The following is a 20812-nucleotide window of genomic DNA, read 5'->3' as shown; positions in this document are numbered from 1 at the left end:
TAAGACTTAAAAGATCACAAAAGGATCTCTAAAAAAACATTAGTCACAGTCTGTTACAGTCAGGCAAATAGTTTGTAAATGAAATTTAGCACTGTATCTACTACATCTAGCAGCGAAGGGCCTGAGATCAGTGCCTGCATTGATATAGCTGATACAAGCTTTAGGGTCCTTTCACACGGTCAGCGTCCGACGAGGTCCGTTTTCTGCTCAGCGGGGGATCGATCCACCGATCCATGCTGAGCAGGTGGATGACAACTCCATCTCCGTTCTGTGTGCGGAAACAAAGCTGTCAGATCCCCGCTGTCCTCTATGAGGGAATCGGATGAGAACGGACCGCCTGTCCATTCTCATCCGATCCCATCCTATCCAATCCCCTGGACGGATGGGGTTTTCATCCGTCCGGATTTCAGGGACAGGATTGGAAGCGGATAGCAGCAGGTGTCAGCGGATATGTCTCCGCTGGCATCCACTGACCCATAGGGATCCATGGAGCATCCGATCGGGTCTGCCTGAAAAACTGAGAGGCGGATCTGATCAGATCGCCCATGTGAAAGGACCCTTAGTCATTTTATTAAGAGTGCATCACTTTAATCTCTCTTCTGTTAAGTTTTCTATAAAACTAATAAAACTAATATATAAAAATGTAATATTTAAATCGGTATTAAACCCAAAATCCAAGTCATATTCCTTTGCAGCCTAGCAATTCTTAGATGTGGTGGAGTATTATTACATATATTTTTTTAAGGCTGCATCAGAAATCCTGCATTTCAGGTGTAAATATGAAACCTGATTGCTAGAAATACCTTGGTATGGAAAATATTGTTTGGATTGAAAGATGCTATGTGTTTAGCACAAGTTGAGTCTCCTGCAGACTTCTTTTGCTTTTCTCCTACCTCAACTGATCATTTCTCTCCACTGGAGTTCCTGGCTGAGCTCTTCTACCCAGGGAGGTCTGATCATTTGCACTGCGGGAGTGTTTCTCATCCCAGTATGATGGTTTGGCTCTCCCTTCATCTTTTTGTTGCTGTGGAGTAGGGGTGAGGAGGAGATGAGTGGTGCTGGCAGGCAGTCCCTACACCCCCTCCTTTTTTGGGGATGGAGTTTTAGCCTGGCCTTGGCTGGACTAAAATGTAGACTGTTTAAAGTGTTACTAAACCCACAGCCTGCGTTCACTATATCTGGTTTCCCACAGTACGCAGAACATGGAAATGCAAAAATATGGTAAATATAAATTGCTAAATACCTTTTCTCATCAGCAGTTAGAGCAGTCTTGTGACTTCTATCAGTGCTAGGGATGCACCGATCCGACTTTTTTGGAGCCGATACCGATATCTGGCATTGTGAAATCTCCGATACCGATAAAGAACCGATCCGGAGCTACACACAAAGCAAGCGGCTGCAGTACAGAGCAAAGCCGCTGCTTCATGTGTGTGGCTCCTCCATTCACAGGCGGAGTGCATCTGATATCACTCCGCCTGTGAGCCGGACCCAAACAGGAAGTAGCGGCTCCCATCCCATACTACTACTGCACCTAGTAAGGGATGGCTGAGCCGTTAGTCGGCAAAAACCGGATCGGCCCGTGGGACGGCTAAAGTTTACCGATCTCCGATCCAGCTATTTTGTCCGGATCGGGCCCGATTTCCGATCCGATATTCGGATCGGTGCATCCCTAATCAGTGCCTGGTTAAAGTTTGTTTTGAGGAGTTTTCATACTGCACTGAGCTGTCCTATCAAGATGCAGGACCCTGTGTCTGGACAGTGCTGATTGGCCCTTTGCTGATCACAAGCACTCTCCCAAGAACAAAAAAAAAAAAAAAACTCTCTAGCATTACACACAAAACTGAGCATGGGCAGCCTGGCTCCATAGCCGGACCTGTTTTGGAGTCAGTGGAAGAAGAGGGCGATCTGTGCATGCAGGATCAAACAGCCTTTTTATATAATGCAGAGGAATAACCCCTTAGGCTCCACAGTGAGTAAACCAAACATGCTTTACTGCATATATAGATTGTTTTTACTGTTGTGGGTTTAAAAACAATTTTGTTCCTAGGGCGACCACTTTGCTATTGTCACTGGTGGGAAGGTAAGTAAACTCTTGCTTATTGACCAAAAATGTACCAGTTTTTGATGGACTGACCATAATGACCAGAGAAGTGTTATTCATAGTAGTGCTGATGAATTGTATCCATTTTTTAGCCAGCAGTGGGATCTATATGGTTTGTGTACATTGTTCTTGATCTTTCTATTAAAGAGAACTTAACAGGACTACACAAATGAAACAGTATCCCCAGTATTTGATAGTTTTTCTTTCTTATGGGTGGCTAGAAACATTGCTCGAATTCTTCCTGCAGCGCTATTGTGCTAGCAGAACTCAATGGTCCCTTCTGGACAGGCTGGTTGTACTGAAGTCAATTAATGGATGAACTGCAGTACAACCAGCCTGCCCATAGATGGATCGAATCTCGCCTTATCCCTGTTGCACTGGCCAGAATTCGATTCATCTATGGTCAGCTTAACTGTTCTTTAAAATGTCCCCCCCCCCCCCCCCCCATCTGCTACCTACCCTGTTTACCCTGTGTAAAAAAGATCTGTATATTTCCTTTTTGTTTTTGGCTCACTCCTGTTCTAGTCATGTAATTCCTCCGCTTTGGCAGCTCTTTGTCAGGGAGCGAGTACTGCAGGGGAGGGGTGGGAGCGCGAACAATGGCTTGGTTATGGGAGGCTTTTGTCGAGTGCTCCCTGACACAGCTGCAGGATAGCAGAACCAGGAGGGAGCGACTAAAACAAGGTAGGCAGGATAGGTATTAGGAAGGGGAGGGAGCATTTTTGAGAATAGCTAGTTTTAAGCTGCCCATACACGGATCAAAATTTTGCTAGTTCTGTGGACACTGGCCAAATTTTGATCCATGTTTGGGCACTGTTATTTGAACAGAAGTCGATCTACTGATGAACTTCTGTAAAACCAACCTGGATTTTGGACTAAATCTTGTGGCGCTGTGTATTCTGATGCCATTGTCAGAATACAATAGCTCATTGGAAAGGATTTCCCCATCAACGTGGAATGGGCTGTCTAAGGGCTCGTTCACACTTGACTAAATTTCCAATGCTTAAAAAGCGCTCCTATAGCGTTAGTATGGGCGTTAGACTTGCGTTAATGAGCTTTAGTATGGGCATGAAACTGGCATTTTACAAGCCTTAATGACGAGATAAAAATGCTCCCCAAATGCCCTATGGGCAGTTTTGAAGCATTTGATGAGCATTCAGGCATGTTAAAAAACGGCTCCACAAATGCCCATTCCATTACACTACAGTAAATAAACTAATCTTAACGCACCGCGACTGCCTGTCAGGGCATTTGCGACTCGTTATCATAGACTTGAATGGAAGTTGTTTAAAAGGCTTCAAACGCCTCCTGACTCAACATGAGGCTTCAATTTTGAAGCAATGCTAATGCTTCATGTTTTGATAGTGTGAACAGCACTTTGTGCTATCTATTGTATCTTGTGCATAAGTGTTTGAGGGGTGTGTAATGCCAGTGTAAACTTAGCCATAGGCAGGAATTCCACTTTACTACAGCTAAGCTGGTCTATTCCTCTCTCTGTAAATGAAACTATTATTTGGATGGGTACTGGATACAGAACAAGTAATTTTCCATCTTTTAAGTATTGTGATTGCAATCCGTTATGATTTCACTGGTTGTAAAAGTTTAATTGTTTTATGTATTGCAGTCATGATTAATCCAGTCATTGTTTTTTTTCTGCTCACGCATTTAAATGTTTAAGGGCACATTACATGGGATGTTTGACAAGTTCCAGACCTAAATCCCCCCCCCCTCCTCCTTAAGGGGGAGGGAGGTTACTCTGCTGGTGATAAATGCTTACAGCCCCCTCTTGTCTGTTGCTATAAGATCTCCTGCACAGATTTTACATCACTGCAAGACTGTTTATTTACTAACAGACTTCATTGCTTTTAGCTTTGTCATTGGCTTTTGTCTCCCCCACACATTTCCATCTGGCACTCCAGTAAGCCACGTAAGACATTAGTTTAACATAGATTTGTTGCTGAAAACTTATCAAGAACAATTGTTTGTGATTATGTAACCTTGCCCTTTTAGTTTTCTTTTTTTTTTTTTTTTTTTGTTATTAAAACAAGGCTTCTAAGACTCTTTTGCTATTTTAATTGCTTAAAACCCATCTCCAGGCAAAACATTAAGAAAACAAACGTGTGTGTGTGTGTGTATCTAGATAGATATACAGTGGCTCACAAAAGTGAGTGCACCCCATTTTTATAGCCATTTTATATATCTTTTCATGTGACAACACTGAAGGAGTGACACTTTGCTGCAATGTAAAATAGTGAGTGTACAGCTTGTATAACGGTGGAAATTTGCTGTCCCCTTAAAATAATTCAACATACAGCCATTAATGTCTAAACTGCTGGCAACAAAAGGGAGTACACCCCTAAGTGAAAATGTCTAACTTGTGCCCAAAGGGTCAATATTTTTTGTGGCCACCATTATTTTCCAGAACTGCCTCAACCCTCTTGGGCATCGAGTTTACCAGAGCTTCACAGGTTGTCACTGGATTCCTTTTCCACTCCATGCGCTGGTAAATGTTGGAGACCTTGCGCTCCTCCACCTTCTGTTTGAGGATGCCCCACAGATGCTCAATAGGGTTTAGGTCTGGAGAAATGCTTGGCCATTCCAACACCTTTACCCTCAGCTTCTTTAGCAAGGCAGTGGTCGTATTGGAGGTGTGTATGGGGTCATTATCATTTTGGAATACCCCCCCACCACCACCCCTTCAACCTCTGCAGCAATGCTGGCAGCTATTATACGTCTATATCCCAAAGACAACCTCTGGATATGACGCTGATCACGTGCACTCAACTTCTTTGGTCGACCATGGTGAGGCCTGTTCTGAGTGGAACCTGTCCTTTTAAACGGCTGTATGGTTTTGCCCACCTTGCTACTGCTCAGTTTCAGGGTCTTGGCAATCTTCTTATAGCCTAGGCCATCTTTATGTATGTAATCCTTGACCCTTTCCAAATACGCAGTGGCTGAAAAAAAAGCATAGATGGTAACATGTCCCATAGGAAACCATTTTAAATGAACTGTAGTGCATTTCTGCAAAAAGCACCAAAAAAAAAACCTCATAGATATGAACCAGGCCTAAGATGCTTAGTAGCAGCAGCATGCTTTTTTTTTTTTTTTTTTTTGTATGACCTGTGATAATGGGGTTAAAAAAACAAAAATTAGTCCTTTAGAGTACAAAAAGAGCAGATAATCGCTACTATAAGGGGTTCATTTATACTGTGAAACAGTGAAAGTAATAATATATATTACCTAATATCATATATATATATATATATATATATATATATATATATATATATACCCAGAAGTAGGATATATGCCTATTTACTAGGAGTCAGACATGAAGCTATATGAAGGGTGGAAGGGAGCTATAAATCTGTTAAAGTACTAAAAGCTTACACTTTTATTTTTCATGGATATAATTATTTTAAATATAATACACAATACTGGTAAAAGTTTACTTTAAATGTAATTGTCTTCTATTACCTCCAGTCTATCAGCCTCCACCTTCTCTGGGTTCAGTCTTTAAATTTTTTTTTTTTTTTTTTAACAATATGCATGTTATACTTACCTGCTTTGTGCATTGGTTTTGCACAGAGCAGCACTGATTCTCTTTTTCTGCCTTTTTGCCTTTAGAACCACTCACTTCCTGCCCAGGTCTACATGTCCCGTGAGGCATTGCTCCTCACACATTCACAAGTTCTCAGGCACTTACTGACATGTATGGAGGGTGTACTGTGCTGAATGTGTGCTGCACTGTGTATAATGACGTGTATGGACGGTGTACTGGGCTTTATGTGTGCTGCACTGTGTATACCAGGGCTTGACAAATTTGCCTGAAATCTAAAAAAGTTAGGAGCCAGTTTTTTTTTTTTTTTTTAAAACAACCAAGCTTTAGTTAATAAAACGGATACTAAATTTACACATAAATACGACTAGAACCCCACTCTCCTCTATAGCGCAATTGGATGGAAACAGACTGTCTCTTTCCATCCGCTGCCATCTGATCCGATCCACGGTTAGGATGGATAGAAAATAGAACAACCATCCGTCTGTTTTTGGTGGACAGGATCAGATGGCGGCAGATTACTGCTCCATAGAGGAGAATGAAGGGTCCGATCAGGTCTGCCTAAAAAAACTGACAGGCGGACCTGATCAGACAGCCCGTGTGAAAGGGGCCTTCGGCTGTGGCATGGCGATGAGGGGAAAAAAAAGATTATATATATATATATATATATATATATATATTTTTTTATTTTTTTTAATTTTTTAAAAAATAATAACCACACTCCCTGTCCACTTACCTTTAAGCAAAGGTAACTGGATAGGGAGATGAAGCCTGTAAAAACTTCCCTCTCATTGCATTGAGAACAGGCAGTGGAAAGTCATTACTCCCGGCCACCACAAGAGGGCGCCAGTTCCCCATTGGAATCCTCTCTCACTCACAGAAGAAGGCCGAAAAGCCGGGGCCTCAATTTTTGGACGGCGCGGAAGTCCGTGCACTCGGGGAGGAGGTGGGGGCGCAAAAGGGACAGGACACCTCCTGCAGGGCACCCCAGGCGCCAGGTCGCTAATTCTAGTCGCAAATGCGACCTGGCGCCCGGGGTTTGTCGAGCCCTGGTGTATACTGACATGTATGAACGGTGTACTGTGCTGCACTGTGTATACTGACGTGTAGGGACGGTGTACTGTGCTGCACTGTGTATACTGATGTGTACTGGGCTGTATGTGTGCTGCACTGTGTATACTGACATGTATGGATGGTGTACTGGGCTGTATGTGTGCTGCACTGTGTATACTGACGTGTATGGACGGTGTACTGGGCTGTATGTGTGCTGCACTGTGTATATTGACGTGTATGGACGGTGTACTGGGCTGTATGTGTGCTGCACTGTGTATACTGACGTGTATGGACGGTGTACTGAGCTGTATGTGTGCTTCACTATTTCCTGATCTGTAACTAAATAATGCTTTCTGTATGCAGGCCAACTAATCGGCTGACCAACTAATCGATTATGAAAATAGTTGACAACTATTTGCATAATCGATTAGTTGTCGATTAATCAATTAGTTAAGGTAATTTCAAATTCATTCCTATTATTCCTCAACTAGTCCAGTGTCCTCTGTGCCGAAAATTGCCTGTCCAGCTTGGTCTTAAGTGATAAACTGGCTGGATTTTCAGTGCAACCTTACCATCCTGGATGTAAACCCTGGAGAAGGGAAGAGTATAATTTTACCTACACCCTGTGCATGCCACATTCTATTTTAGTACCCTGTTATTGGCTGACCCTGACAGCACAGAGCCCCTTTTAAACTAACTCTAGTCTGAAAAAGCTCATGCTTCATCTTCTGAAGCCCATTTCCTTAACTCTTTCTCCACCAGTCTTTTTTTTTTCACACATGTGCACTTTTAAAGCCTGAGGTTTAATTACCTCTGAAAAATATACATTTTCTGAAAGCAGAGACCCTGGAGATTGCTAGGTTTGCAGTTGCAATTTTGTATGTCACACAGTATTAGTGCAACTGTTTATCGAACCCATATTTTCAGCAAAAAAATGACACGCCAGATAATTTTAATGCAAATAAACACAATAGAATACACACTCTTTTAGGTAAAATATAAAAGATGAGGTTGCATTGATTAAATAGATACCTATCATGTCATGCCTCAAAAATTGCATAAACCACTCAACCAGTGAAAAACGACTGTATCCAAAATTGTCTATTAGACCCCTAATGTCACCTCTGCACTCTCTCCAAGCTGACCGTGTACAAATTGTGCTCAGTCAGCTTCTTTACATGCCAGGGAGGTAAGAGATTGACAATTCTGAACCTGATAAGTATTAGAGCTGATTGCATCCATGTTTGTTTTTCACAGGGAAAATCAGTGAGGTGATGTTTGCCTGTCTCCCACGGTTTTCTATACTGACACCCACTGTGGAGTTCCCAGACATCCCAGCATGTAGGAATGATCAGACAACTTTACAGCCACCCTAATAATTTTTAGAAAGCTGATTGTTCAGCATAAAAGGGTAAACAAACTCTGGGCTGCTGTAGCTGGGAGTCTGTATACATGTCAGCGCTGCTGTCAATGTAATGTATACCAAAAGGGTTTAAACACAGCTGCTTTCCTGAACCCTAGCCCCTGCATGTACAATTCTAAATGTGTGTCAAATACCTACAACACCTTCCCCTCCGGCGCTGCATTGTGGCTCCTCCCACCGACTGCTACGTCTGCGTCAAAGCTGATTTAGTGAATATAGCAGTGTGTGGGTATATCCGCAATGGACAGGTAGCAGCAAAATAGCCCACATTAGGCATGGTTCATTGTTTTCCACCATAAGGAAATCGGCCCTTATAAATGTCATGCATTGGAGTGCATGGTAACAGGAAGTGCTGGCAAAGTGGCTTCAATGGATCAATAGCGCTGAAATGCCATACGGTTTAAAAAAAAAAAAAAAATTATAGAAGTATCTTTTTAATGAAAATCATGACTTCTGTTTTATGATGTACAGTGATTTAGCAAACTAAACTAAGGTGTAAATCTACTTTAATTTTTCACTAGAAAAACTGCATTGCGTTCCAAACCTTTACCTTTTGACTATATATGAATTATAATTGTCAGAGATTTCCTAACAAAACTGAAAAGTAATTCATTTTGAAAAGGAAAAAAGGTCAACAGTACAGTTTTTTAAAAAGGTTGCGTAAGCTGTGACCAACCTACTTCATGGTCTAGCTGCAGTGTGCGATGTCTGGTTTCTAAATAGATGCAAAGACAGCCTCTTAGTTCTTTCCTTCCAGGTCATGTGAACATTGGGTTTTATTACGTGTGCTTAGCTGAACTGACTAGGAATATCAGAAAACAAAAGTGCATGATTCATCAGCAGGCTCATTGTAAACTAGCTTTGTCCGTAACCCACTGCTGCTTACTTGTAAGCTATGATCTGCAAGAGTAAGACTTTATTTGATCACATGATTGTACAGAGTAACAAGCCAAACAGGGGAAATGGTATTCTACCTTTTACATTTAGTAATGAGTGATGGTAACTGAATTGTGATAATAGCATCTAAATGGCGATTTTAGCTACACATGTGGCTGCTGTGATTGCAAGCTACAGGAAGGAGTCTTATGCACAGCTTCGAGTGACATACAGATGGTTTTGTAATTGAGCTTTCAGGGCCTCTCCTTCTCTGTCGTCCTGTGTTTATGAAGAGTCTATTACAAAGTCAACAGTTGATGAATACCACATGTATATTTATTACTGGGGTATTAAAAGGAACCATAGCTCACTGCAAACATCACTTCATATGTTTATGAAAGCTAGGTTTAGCCTTAGAGTTAAGATAAAGAATAAATAAAACGGAAAGAGTTAGCCCTGTTTTAGTGGTAAAAACACAATGCAAATGGGTACGAGAATGTCTTTACAGAGGAGAAAGTAATGCTCGCCATACACAGTTAAAAATGTGTCTGATTCCTGATGCATCCTTCCAAATTCGAGCCATGGGTGATCCTGATGGCACCACCTGGCCTCAAGTCAGGTGGAAAATACTGAGAAAAAACAGTGACCACATCTTATTATTTATGTCCACTGTTTGGCTATTCTGACAGTGGCGGATGCTGTGGCTGTTAAAATACAAAACAACAATCCATGTTGTTTAGCATGGAGGGGTGAATCAAGTGATTTTTCTCTTGTTCAGCACTTGGGCTAAACAAGAAAATACTAAACACTCATTGAACTTACCATTTCCATTCATATAAATGTAGCAAAGTACTTCCAAATTTTCTTATGTCTTTAAGCACCTTAAGCAAAATGGCACATCCCCTGCAAACACCTATTTCCTAATAAAATAAATAAAAGAATGATATTTAAAGTGTTTGTCAACCCCAGATATGAAGTCTGAACAAAGCACATCCTTCCTTCTATATTGTGTTCTTGTCTCTATACAAAGCTCTGAGTGCGATTTCTGTCTGCTGCCTGGTTCTATTGGTATCTGTCACTTCTGACCGCTTTTCCCAACACCCAAGAGATAAAAAGGTGATGGGGAAGGGAGAGCTCCAGCACACAGCCTGTGATTGACAGCCACAGCTGTGCTTGTCCTCCATGTAGTGTGAGGAGGGTGGGGTGCCTTCACTTCCCTCGCCTCCATTCAGGCTCAGAGTTCTTCTCCCAGAGCTGTGTAGTGTGAGATCGCACATCACCGTCCCCTGCTTTGTGCTGCTGAGAGATATGTAAATTCTGTGTGTTGTAGTAGGCTGTACAGGACAGATGGCTACAGATAAGCTGGTACAACTTATGTTGGAGTGGGGGATTTGTTTCATCTCTGTGTATCACCTGAGGCTATTTACTTTACTGGTTTATATGTAAGGTTTTTTTAACCACTTTAAGCTGGCGAAAGTTTTATTGAAATTTGACTGGTTCAGCAGGGACCAGCCAAATTTTGATCTGTCTGTGGCCATTCCAGTTCAAGAGGAATTTCCCTAGTGAGTGACTCCTCCTCAACCGGGCTGTTGGACAATTTGTATTCGATCAGTGCTGCAGCTCTGATTAGTGTATTCTGACAGCAGAGGAGTCTCACTGTCAGAATACAATAGGGAGGGATTCTTTCATGTGTGAATCCATTCATTTTGTTCCAATAAAAGTTTTCAGGTGGCTCTAGAGCCACTTGATAACCTTTACAGGGCTTAAAGTGTTCTCCCGGTGAGCCTTTTTGTAGACTTTTCAAGCTCTGGGCTACGTACTGTTTTCTTTAATCATCAGCCCCTAAACTATAGTCAGACTAAATAGGATGAGAGCATCTTAATTTATTACAGATATTATTTACATAGCACTGACAATGTATGCAGTGCTTTACATACGGCAGTCCCTGCCTTCAAGGAAACTTACAATTTAAGATCCCAATCTCAAATACATACACATACTAGGGCCAATTACCTACCAGCATGCCTTTGGAGTGTGGGAGGAAACCCATGCAGGGAAGAACTTGACCGGATTTGAACCGAGGCCCCTGAGTGCTGCAAGGCAAAAGTGCTAATCACTGTGCTACCTTTTATTCTAGAAGTCGAAAGCATGACATGACTTCATCAACTCCTAGTTTACATAAAATGACTTCTTCTCTTGGAAGCTGAGCAGGGGACTGGGTAAGCAAAGACAAAGTTACTATGTGCTGTTGGGAGAGGGGGGCATTGAAGTGATCCGGTTGCTTTCCCTTCATTAGCAAAGTACTGATTTACTTTAATTCCAAAATAAAAAGTTAAAAAGCTCAAAGCTGATCTGAATTAAACCTTGCAATCTTTACTGAGAATTTAGTTTATATGCAGAGGTTACTGAAATTAGAGGTTGCTGACATTTCATGCAAAGCCTCGCTTGTAAAATCAAGTCTGGCCTGCATAGTGCTTTACAGTAGGATATGCAGGAAATATGAACTCATTGTTAACAGTGCTATACATACAACAAAACAAAAGAAATCGGGATCTTTATTAACGCCAACTATCTAAAAGGAAATTCTGAGTTCTCTTTGCCAGTCATGAGGTCATATAGCTGAAAAGTCACATACTACTCGCAAAGTACAGTAAACATCAAAGAGCAATAAAGATAACCAAGGAGACTAGGAGACCTAGATACAGATCAGAGGGCACTGGGGTTATTTACTTGTCAGCCCAATACATCTGTTTACTTTTTGTTTGGTTTTCACTACACTTTATGGTGTCCATTGCACATGTTCAAAATTATTAATAAATCGTTGTTAAAGCCTATCCTCACAGCTTTACTAGTGCGCCCAAAATAAACAACCTCAACTTAAAGACAGGCTGATTGCCTTACATTTACAAACCTTTTTTCCTACACAATTAATGAGCTTGAGTATGGTACTTTTGTTAATATATTATTTTAAGCCGTTTTAACAAGCTAGCCATTAATCTGAGCCACGCTCTCTCATCTTTAAATTTTACATATGCCTAGTGTATGGAATATGTTGAAAAATATTGTATACTGGAGGCTTTTGGATGTTTTAAATTGTGACTATTAATTATGTATGACAGTGTATGGTGTTCCTAACAATGTGTTTAATGGTTTTTCTTGCAGCTGTTGCTCTTTTATCCTATACTGCCAATTCCTCTTTGATATGTATGGTTTGGCTGTTGATTTTATAATAGGCTTTTGTAGTGATTTTTAGGTTGAGTAAAATGGTAGTCTTTAGATTCCAGGATGTTTTCAGAAAATCCAGGTGTTTCCCTAAATGATAGCAGACATATTTATTATTCTGGATGTGCTGTTTAGGTAATCTGCAGTGATCTGCTTTTTAAAACGTTGTCAGTTTTGTTAAATGAGCCTGAAATCTGTGAGTTGTGGTGCTCTATATAGAAAATGGCTTGCTATATCGGGTTGGCACTTAACCTCCCTAGCGGAATGATTTTGTCAGGAATTCTGTACCAAACGCGGGACAATTTTTTTCATGGAAATTTGGCGTTATGTATTATAGGCCTACAATTCTTAGTAATTACTGACTTAAACCTGACCAAAACAAGAGTCTAGTAGACATCCCAGATGTGATAAATTTGAAACACAAACGCATGAATTATAATCGAATCAATAATATAATTTTATTATATAATATATAATATATATAATAAAATTATATTATTGATTAGATTCTAATTAATGCGTTATATATTATATATATATATATATATATATATATGTGTGTGTGTGTGTATATGTATATATAATATAAAATGTGTTTTGTGCAACGTTTTTTTTTTTTTTTTGAATTTCCCTCCCTAGTTCCGCTCCCATGCAGCATTGCTGCTGCAGGGAACGGAACTAGGAAGTCCTCCTACCGACAGACGAGCGGCGGAGATCTCGGCTGGCGGTCACAGCAATGAGAGCTCACCGCTGGATCGCCAGGATAAGGTAAGACACTCCGCTGCGCTCTCTGCATAGCTCTGCCCATTCACCCCGAGCGTGACTCGGGGATACCGATAATAGCAGGAAATTCCTACCCCGAGTCACGCTCGGGTTTACCGCTAGCCTGGTTAAACTATAACTAGAGGCAAAACTTTTCCTTTTTATTTTTTATTTTTTTAAGTTTTGGATGGGGGGGTTGTTTAGAACACGTGTCCATTTTTATTGCTATCTGTAGGAGATTAATCCTCTATTTGTCCTGTTTACCATTATCATTGAAAGTAAAGGTAGATCCCAAATTTTGTGTTTTCACTAGAAATGTAATAGAGGGGAAATCTTACAATGGGGACACTAGTTCTAGTGACGTGGGGGACCCCAAAAGATTACATTAATTTGAAGGGAATTCCTCTCACTTTCTGTTTTGGTTATTGGATAGAAAGTGAAGGGAAATCTCCCCATTGGGACAAAGAGGGCAAATTTTCCCCGTACAGGTGTTCTAACCCTCCCATACTCTATCCAAAATGGGGAAAAAAGTTATACCTATAGTTTTACCTATAGTCTCTACTATAGGGCAGTACAGCATACAGCACTGTGCTTCATGCACTTTGGTACATAGCGCATGCATTTATGTGACACTGCAATTTTCCAGTGTGATCCAGCTCTTATGTATGGTTAATAAAGCAAAAGTTTAGTTAAAATAAAAAAAACCTCTGCAGTCTTTTTTTCTTTTTAGAAGGTTTGTGGCCACATAAATGTCTGTTTTCCAGTTGTTACCTTCCTTGTGTGTGTATTTTTAGGTTTTGCGTGTATAGTTAGTACAATTTCGGTCTGCTAACCTTTTATTAAAGGGACTGTTTTAGCATGTCCCATGGACTTTGATCACAGAGGACACTTGAAATGGAATTGGAACATTCATATGTTCACTGTGTACAGTTTACAAAGAACACAAACCTTAAAAAAGTCTGAGCATGCATATTTTTATTCTGACTAGACCAAATGTTTGTTGAATTTCCATCAGCAATATCTTACTGAATTATTATTCTGCCATAAAAGTTATTCTATAAGCAGAAGTATTTTTTTATCAGGGGGGTTTATTAATGCATTCTCCGCATTTAAAGGAAAAAAATCTTCTGTGTGCATCTTCCCTGAGCCCAAACTTGATCTACCACTGTGCATGAGAGCAGCCCCTCTCTCCATCTTCACCTCTTCACTGGGCAGATTGATAGCAGCAGGAAACATTGTCTTCTGCTGCTGTCAATTAAATCCTGTGATGAGGGAGCGGGGTCAGGGCCAAGCCGCACTGTCTGTGTCTATGGACACAGGTATCACAGGTTGGGATCAAGCCTGCAGGTGTGCCACAATGGGAAACACCTTCCTTTGGTGGCACATAGAAGAGAAGCATCGGGGCCGCTCTGTGCAAAACTGTTGCAGCAAGCAGGTAAGTATAACAGGTTTATAATTTAAAAAAAACAAAATACCTTTTACAATTAAGTATGTTAAAAGAGCTGTTGAGCATTTTCATAGCTACAATACATAATTGATATGATTCTTTGACTTAATGTTATGCTTATCCCCTGGCTTTAGTGCTTAATATTCAGCCACTGACCTAGAGTTTAGAAACTTTGGGAGACGATTATAAATCTTTTTGGAGTTTAAAACTAGACCTTTTATGTAATTGGCAGTGATTGATATGGAAACTATTAATGATCTAAAATGAAGTAAGCGATTCTATAACTTGCCTATGCATAATCATTATGGAGGTCGGTCTGTTCTTAAAAAAAAGTTCTACTGCCACTGGTGGAAAATTACCTGATCAGAGATTAAACAATAATTTGATCAGTAGGGTATTCATTGCCTATATGTTTACCATCTTAATTATGTCAATGATTTTGATGAACTGTCTGCATCGAATGTGGTGTTAGGCAGCCAGTTTAAATTGAATGCGCTTTTAATGCAGCTTAACACACACAAAAATAGTACCTGCATATTTTTAACCGCAAGTCACAGCAATGCAGGGAGACTATATATCTGTACATTGTGGTGCACCATAACATAAGTGGTGTTGCAGCATACCTTATATGTACATTACAGTGGAATTCACTTTGCACATGTACAGAGCATTACCACATTGGGGTTATGCACATTATACGTTTTTTTTTTGTGTGAATGTGCCCTAGAAGCAGAAAGGAGTATAATATGGAGAGATGAAAATTGTTTGTATAGACTCTGGGCTCCTGCTATACTACTACTTCCCTTTTCTTTCAATAAACCGCTATCTGAGCATTATTGAGCTGAAAATGACAGTACGTTTAGCAGGAACAAATAGTGTGTGTAAATGGTTCTTTTTTAGTCATTAACGTCATCATAGTAATAAGTGGAGGCATGTGCGTCACTAGCGCCAGTCACAGGCCCTGCATTTTCTTTTGCCTGGTGCCCCTGGAGAGTCTGCCATGCTACCAGAGCAGTAAGTGATGTGTGCAAGTGCATACAGTGTGTGTGTGTGTGTATGTATATACAGTATATGTGTATTTACAGGGTGTGTGCATAGGTGCTACTGCTGTTTTATGAAAAGGGTGTGGTTGTGAATTAATAGGGGGCATTGCGCTGTAGACTGTATATACAGTACTACACCCGACCCCTGCATTATGCACATTACATACACCTGACCCTTGCATTGTGTAATTCTAACCCCTGTATTCTGTATCTTAGTTATACTGTCCCCCGAATGCTGTAGATTGTGTACTCCTGACCCCTGCATGCAGTACATTAGACCTCTGACTCTCACACACTGTACATTACTAACTACTGACCTCCAAACTCTGTACACGAGGAACTCCTAACCCCCCACTACAGGTTCCTGACCCCCTCACTCTGTACATGACGGATTCCTGAGCACTTGTTTCCACAGTCTGATTGCTAACTAGTCCCCAACAATTTAATAAAGTTCTTCTTGAAGGTATTCCTAGGCACAGAATTGGCTCCCTGAATATATTCTGTATGCATAAAATCTTATGTAATGGAAGAGTCTTATTTTTTTTTAATGTGCATCTGTGAGACTGTGGTTTGTGGCACAGTAATTAAAGAGAAACCTCTCCTCTATAATAAAAATTACAACAAAGGCACCTTTAGAAATATTTAGTAATGGCAGTCTACAATCAGATGCTTATAGATAATTGCAGGCTTTTTATTCTTTGCATACGTTGTTTTTCGTCTCCTCCCCATACTTCTCATGGTCGCCATTATCACAAAGGGCAGATGAATCCATCTCCCTTTATTTTCTAGAGCTCTGAGTCTGCCCCCCTTGAACATGTGAAACAAACATCCCAGGATGCAGCTATGAGGCTCTGACTACCTCATCAGTGCCTCACTCAACCCGGGAGTGAAAAAAAGAGTAATTGTAAGTAAAAGTAAAAAATGTTTTAACTAATGTAAGATTTGTTTCACATCCACATGCAGAGCTACAGTGGGTATGGAAAAGAATCAGATCCCCTTTTAAAAAAAAAACACATTTTGTTGCTATGCAGCCTAAAATGAAGACAGACACACTTTTTGCTTTATCCAGCTGTATTTATTTAGTGTAACTTATAACATCCTAGTGAAAGATATAACACCAACATGTCAGAAAAAAATAAAAATAAATTAAACAGAATCACTGTGTTTAAATAAGGATCACCCCCTCCCAAAAATAACTTGTAAACTCCAATCAGGTGTTGCTAATCACCTTCTCAATGGTACACAAAGCCATTTGACTTTCAACTGTTGTCAGCTGTGGTTTTGATTAGCTCAGTGTGAAAAGAGCTTTCCTGGAGCATTTCAGCCCTGGAGCATTTCAGGTAGTGCAACTGAAGCAAACAAACTATGGGTAACAAGGTAGTGTCAAAAGATCTACAGAATAAAGTTGTGGATAGGCACAAGTCAGGAGATGGCTACAAAAATAGTTCAATGCCTAGAAGCACAGTAAAGTCTAATAAGAAGTGGAAGGTATTTGGTACAACACAGACCCTCTCTGGATTAGGACCTCACTCCAAACTGGATGAGAGAGCCAGGAGGAAACTGGTCAGAGAGGCTACCAGGCCTACAGCAGATTTGAAGCAGTTGCAGGAATTTATGACAAAGAGTAGTCATTGTGTGCATGTGACAATAATATTACAAATTCTCCACAAATGGAGAAGGAAAAAGGCTGCATGCAGTCACAACTGAGCTTTGCCAAAACACACCTTGAAGATTCTGAGGCCACATGGAAAAAAAGTGTTATGGTCAGATGAGACTAAAATTGAATTATTTGGCCTCAACACCAAACGATATGTCTGGCAGAAATCCAGTACAGCTCATCAACCAAATAACACAATTCCTACAGTAAAGCATGAAGGTGATATTATCTTGGTATGAGGGTGTTTCTCTATAGCAGGGATTGGGGAACTTGTCAGGATAGAAGGAAAAATGGATGAGGCAAATTACTGTCAAATTCTTCAGGAAAATCTGCTGCCCTCTGCCAGAGAGTTGTCAATGTGAAGAAGGTTTACCTTCCAACATGACAATGACCCAAAGCACACAGCAAAAAGGACCACACAGTGGTCAAAGGAGAAAAAGGTGAATGTCCTTGCATTGCAAAATCAGAGCCCGGACATAAACCCCATTGAAAATCTGTGGAATGACTTGAGGACTGCAGTCCACAAGCGATCACCATCAAATTTAACTGAACTTCAGCAGTTCTGCAAAGAAGAGTGGGCAAATATTGCAAAGTCCAGATGTGCAAAGTTAGCAGAGACATATCCCAACAGACTAAAGACTATAATTAAAGTAAAAGATGGTTCAACAAAATACAGACATAAGGGGGGTAAGTCCCCGTTCACACCTGGTCGCCTCACAGGTCGCCGTAGGTCGCCTCCCATAGGGAAGCTGCGGACCCGTTCTAATAGGAGCGACACAAGTCGCTCCGACTTAGAAAAAGGGTCCGGAGCTTCTTTGGGGTGACCTGGAGGCGACCGCCATAGACTTCAATGATATGAAGTCCGTGGCGGCCGCTCCGTGGTGCGAAGTAGCGTCGCTTGTATGTGAACGGGGCCTAAACCTTTTTTCAATCCAGTGATTCTGTTTGTTTATTTTTTTCTGACATGTTCATGTTATATCTTAACATTTGGATGGTACAAATGGGTAAAACAAAATCTGTGTCTGTCTTTTTTTTTTTTTTTTTTTCATTTCAGGCTGCAAAGCAACAAAATGTGATTATTTTAAAGGGGAGTGATTCTTTTTTTATACCCACTGTATATACTACCATGATTTTTAATGAAAGGGGCAAATGGTCCCCTTTTAAAGTGTAAAGGCAAATCTTCTTTCTTTTTTTCTTTTTTTAAAAGTAGGGAAGGCTTATTTTTGTTGCGATTTGTGTCCTAGATAGGGAGGCTTCACTTCCTTTCATGGATGCAACAAGAAATTTGGAACAGGTGTTTTCTATTGGTGTGTTTTTCCTCATCTTTTGTTTTGGTGACAAATTTTGGATGTGTATACAGTAAAAATAGCAATAGTGCTACTTATAAGAGCATATGTGCCTTTACATAAACTGTTGATGCCAAAGAAATCCTGTATATTAATAATCATAATAATCAACATTGCTAATTGTGATATACACTGCCTGGCCAAAAAAAAATCAGCACCAAAAAAAAAAAAAAAAAAAAAAGGTCACACTAATATTTCGTTGGCTTTGATTACGGCACGCATTCGCTGTGACATTGTTTCGCTAAGTTTCTCTAATGTCACAAGATTTATTTCCGTCCAGTGTTGCATTCATTTTTCACCAAGATCTTGTATTGATGATGGGAGAGTCGGACCACTGCGCAAAGCCTTCTCCAGCACATCCCAATGATTCTCAATGGGGTTAAGTTCTGGACTCTGTGGTGCCAATCCATGTGTGAAAATGATGTCTCATGCTCCCTGAACCACTCTTTCACAATTTGAGCCCGATGGATCCTTCCTGGCATTGTCATCTTGTAATATGCCCGTGCCATCAAGGAAGAAAAAAATCCATTGATGGAATAACCTTGTCGTTTTTTTTTTCTTTTTCCTTTTCTTTTTTTTTGTTTATGGCGCAAAAAATAAATATTACACAGGTGATCAAATACCACTAAAAGAAAGCTCTATTTGTGGGAAAAAAAGGACACAGTGTAGCACGACTGCGGAATTCTCCGTTAAAATAACGCAGTCCCGAATCGCAAAAAAATGGCCTGGTCATTAAGGGGGCAAATCCTACCGGTCCAGAAGTGGTTAAAGTAGAACTAAAGCCAGGGGAATCCAGCCACTTTAAGCCTACATTGTATGGGCAGCTTCAGATGGCGCCAGCTTTCAGACCTTGGCAGGGAGAGCGGTGGGACATTTTACAGAACCTGTCTAATCCCGTTTCCCCCTTGATGACCAATGACATGCGCATTGCTTGTACATATTTTTGAATGTTGTGTTCCACTATCTTAGATATTGACTAACACTGTCATTGTTTTTTCTGTTTTTACCAGACTTCTTCAGTGAGTGAACACCAGTGTTACTACAATGAAACCATAGCCTTTTTCTATAACCGGAGTGGAAAACCTCTAGCAACAGAATGGCACACTGTCAACAAGCTGGTGATGGGACTTGGTATCACTGTATGTATATTCATCATGTTAGCCAACTTACTAGTTATGGTGGCTATTTACGTCAACCGACGATTTCACTTTCCTATTTATTACCTAATGGCGAACTTGGCTGCTGCAGACTTTTTTGCAGGACTAGCTTACTTTTACCTAATGTTTAACACGGGTCCTAACACTAGAAGATTAACTGTGAGCACTTGGCTGCTTCGGCAGGGTCTGATCGACACTAGCTTGACAGCCTCTGTAGCCAATTTGTTGGCAATTGCCATAGAAAGACACATTACAGTATTCAGAATGCAGCTGCACACACGGATGAGCAACAGAAGAGTGGTTGTTGTCATAGTAGTCATCTGGACAATGGCTATTGTAATGGGAGCGATACCAAGCGTTGGATGGAATTGTATTTGTGACCTTGAGCACTGCTCCAACATGGCTCCTCTCTACAGTGATTCCTACTTGGTGTTCTGGGCCATTTTCAACTTGGTTACATTTGTGGTGATGGTAGTTCTCTATGCACATATTTTTGTGTATGTTCGACAAAGGACTATGAGAATGTCAAGGCACAGTTCTGGGCCTAGGAGAAACCGTGACACAATGATGAACCTTTTGAAAACTGTTGTCATTGTATTAGGTGAGTACTTTACCCTTTTTACATTTCCATTGTAACATTTTCTTACAAAAATAGACACATCATGTTTAATAAGGTATTCAAAACATTGGAACATTGATGATCTTTTGTGCATAGTAATCTATTGTATAAATTCATCTCTTTACTCATCTGGCTTTGGCTCAAATTGTAAAAGGTTTCATATTTATTGAGATGTACTAGTGGAAGTGATCAGTTTAAAAAGCTGCTAAGGCAAAGTTAGGACCCTTCCTGGTAGTATTGAACCTTCCCTTTTCCCTCCTGCCCCACATTTATACCTGTTGGGCCGTCGCTATGGGCTCCCTTACTAGACAATGAAAATTTATAGAAGGGGGGAGGGGGTCAGCAAGCTTCAGAACCAGCAGGAAGTGCCAAAGGTTGGCCTGACCAGAACATACAAGCATTCCAGTAGAACAGGGGCAACAAAAGCTGCAACGTATGCATAAGCAACTACGTTTATTTTGTTTTTGTATTCTGATAAACTGACAGAGTTGCCGTTATGTATATAAATGATATATAAGTGTTACTGTTTTATAAATCTTATTTATTG

At 40.5% G+C, this 20812-nt stretch overlaps 1 protein-coding gene across 1 annotated transcript in view; it reads left to right on the top strand.

Annotated features, from left to right (window-relative positions):
- Positions 1 to 20812, top strand: part of LPAR1 (lysophosphatidic acid receptor 1) — a 126321-nt gene that overhangs the window by 68340 nt on the left and 37169 nt on the right. The window contains exon 3 of the mRNA XM_082255030.1: positions 19500 to 20247. Within this exon, the coding sequence (XP_082111156.1) occupies positions 19500 to 20247 (748 nt within the window). The remainder of the gene's footprint in view (positions 1 to 19499; positions 20248 to 20812) is intronic.

Source organism: Pelophylax lessonae (assembly GCF_965119305.1).
Source record: "Pelophylax lessonae genome assembly, chromosome: 1".
NCBI classification, from domain to species: domain Eukaryota; kingdom Metazoa; phylum Chordata; class Amphibia; order Anura; family Ranidae; genus Pelophylax; species Pelophylax lessonae.
The sequence above is the reverse complement of the archived record's forward strand: the minus strand, read 5'-3'. Positions and strand labels throughout refer to the sequence as shown.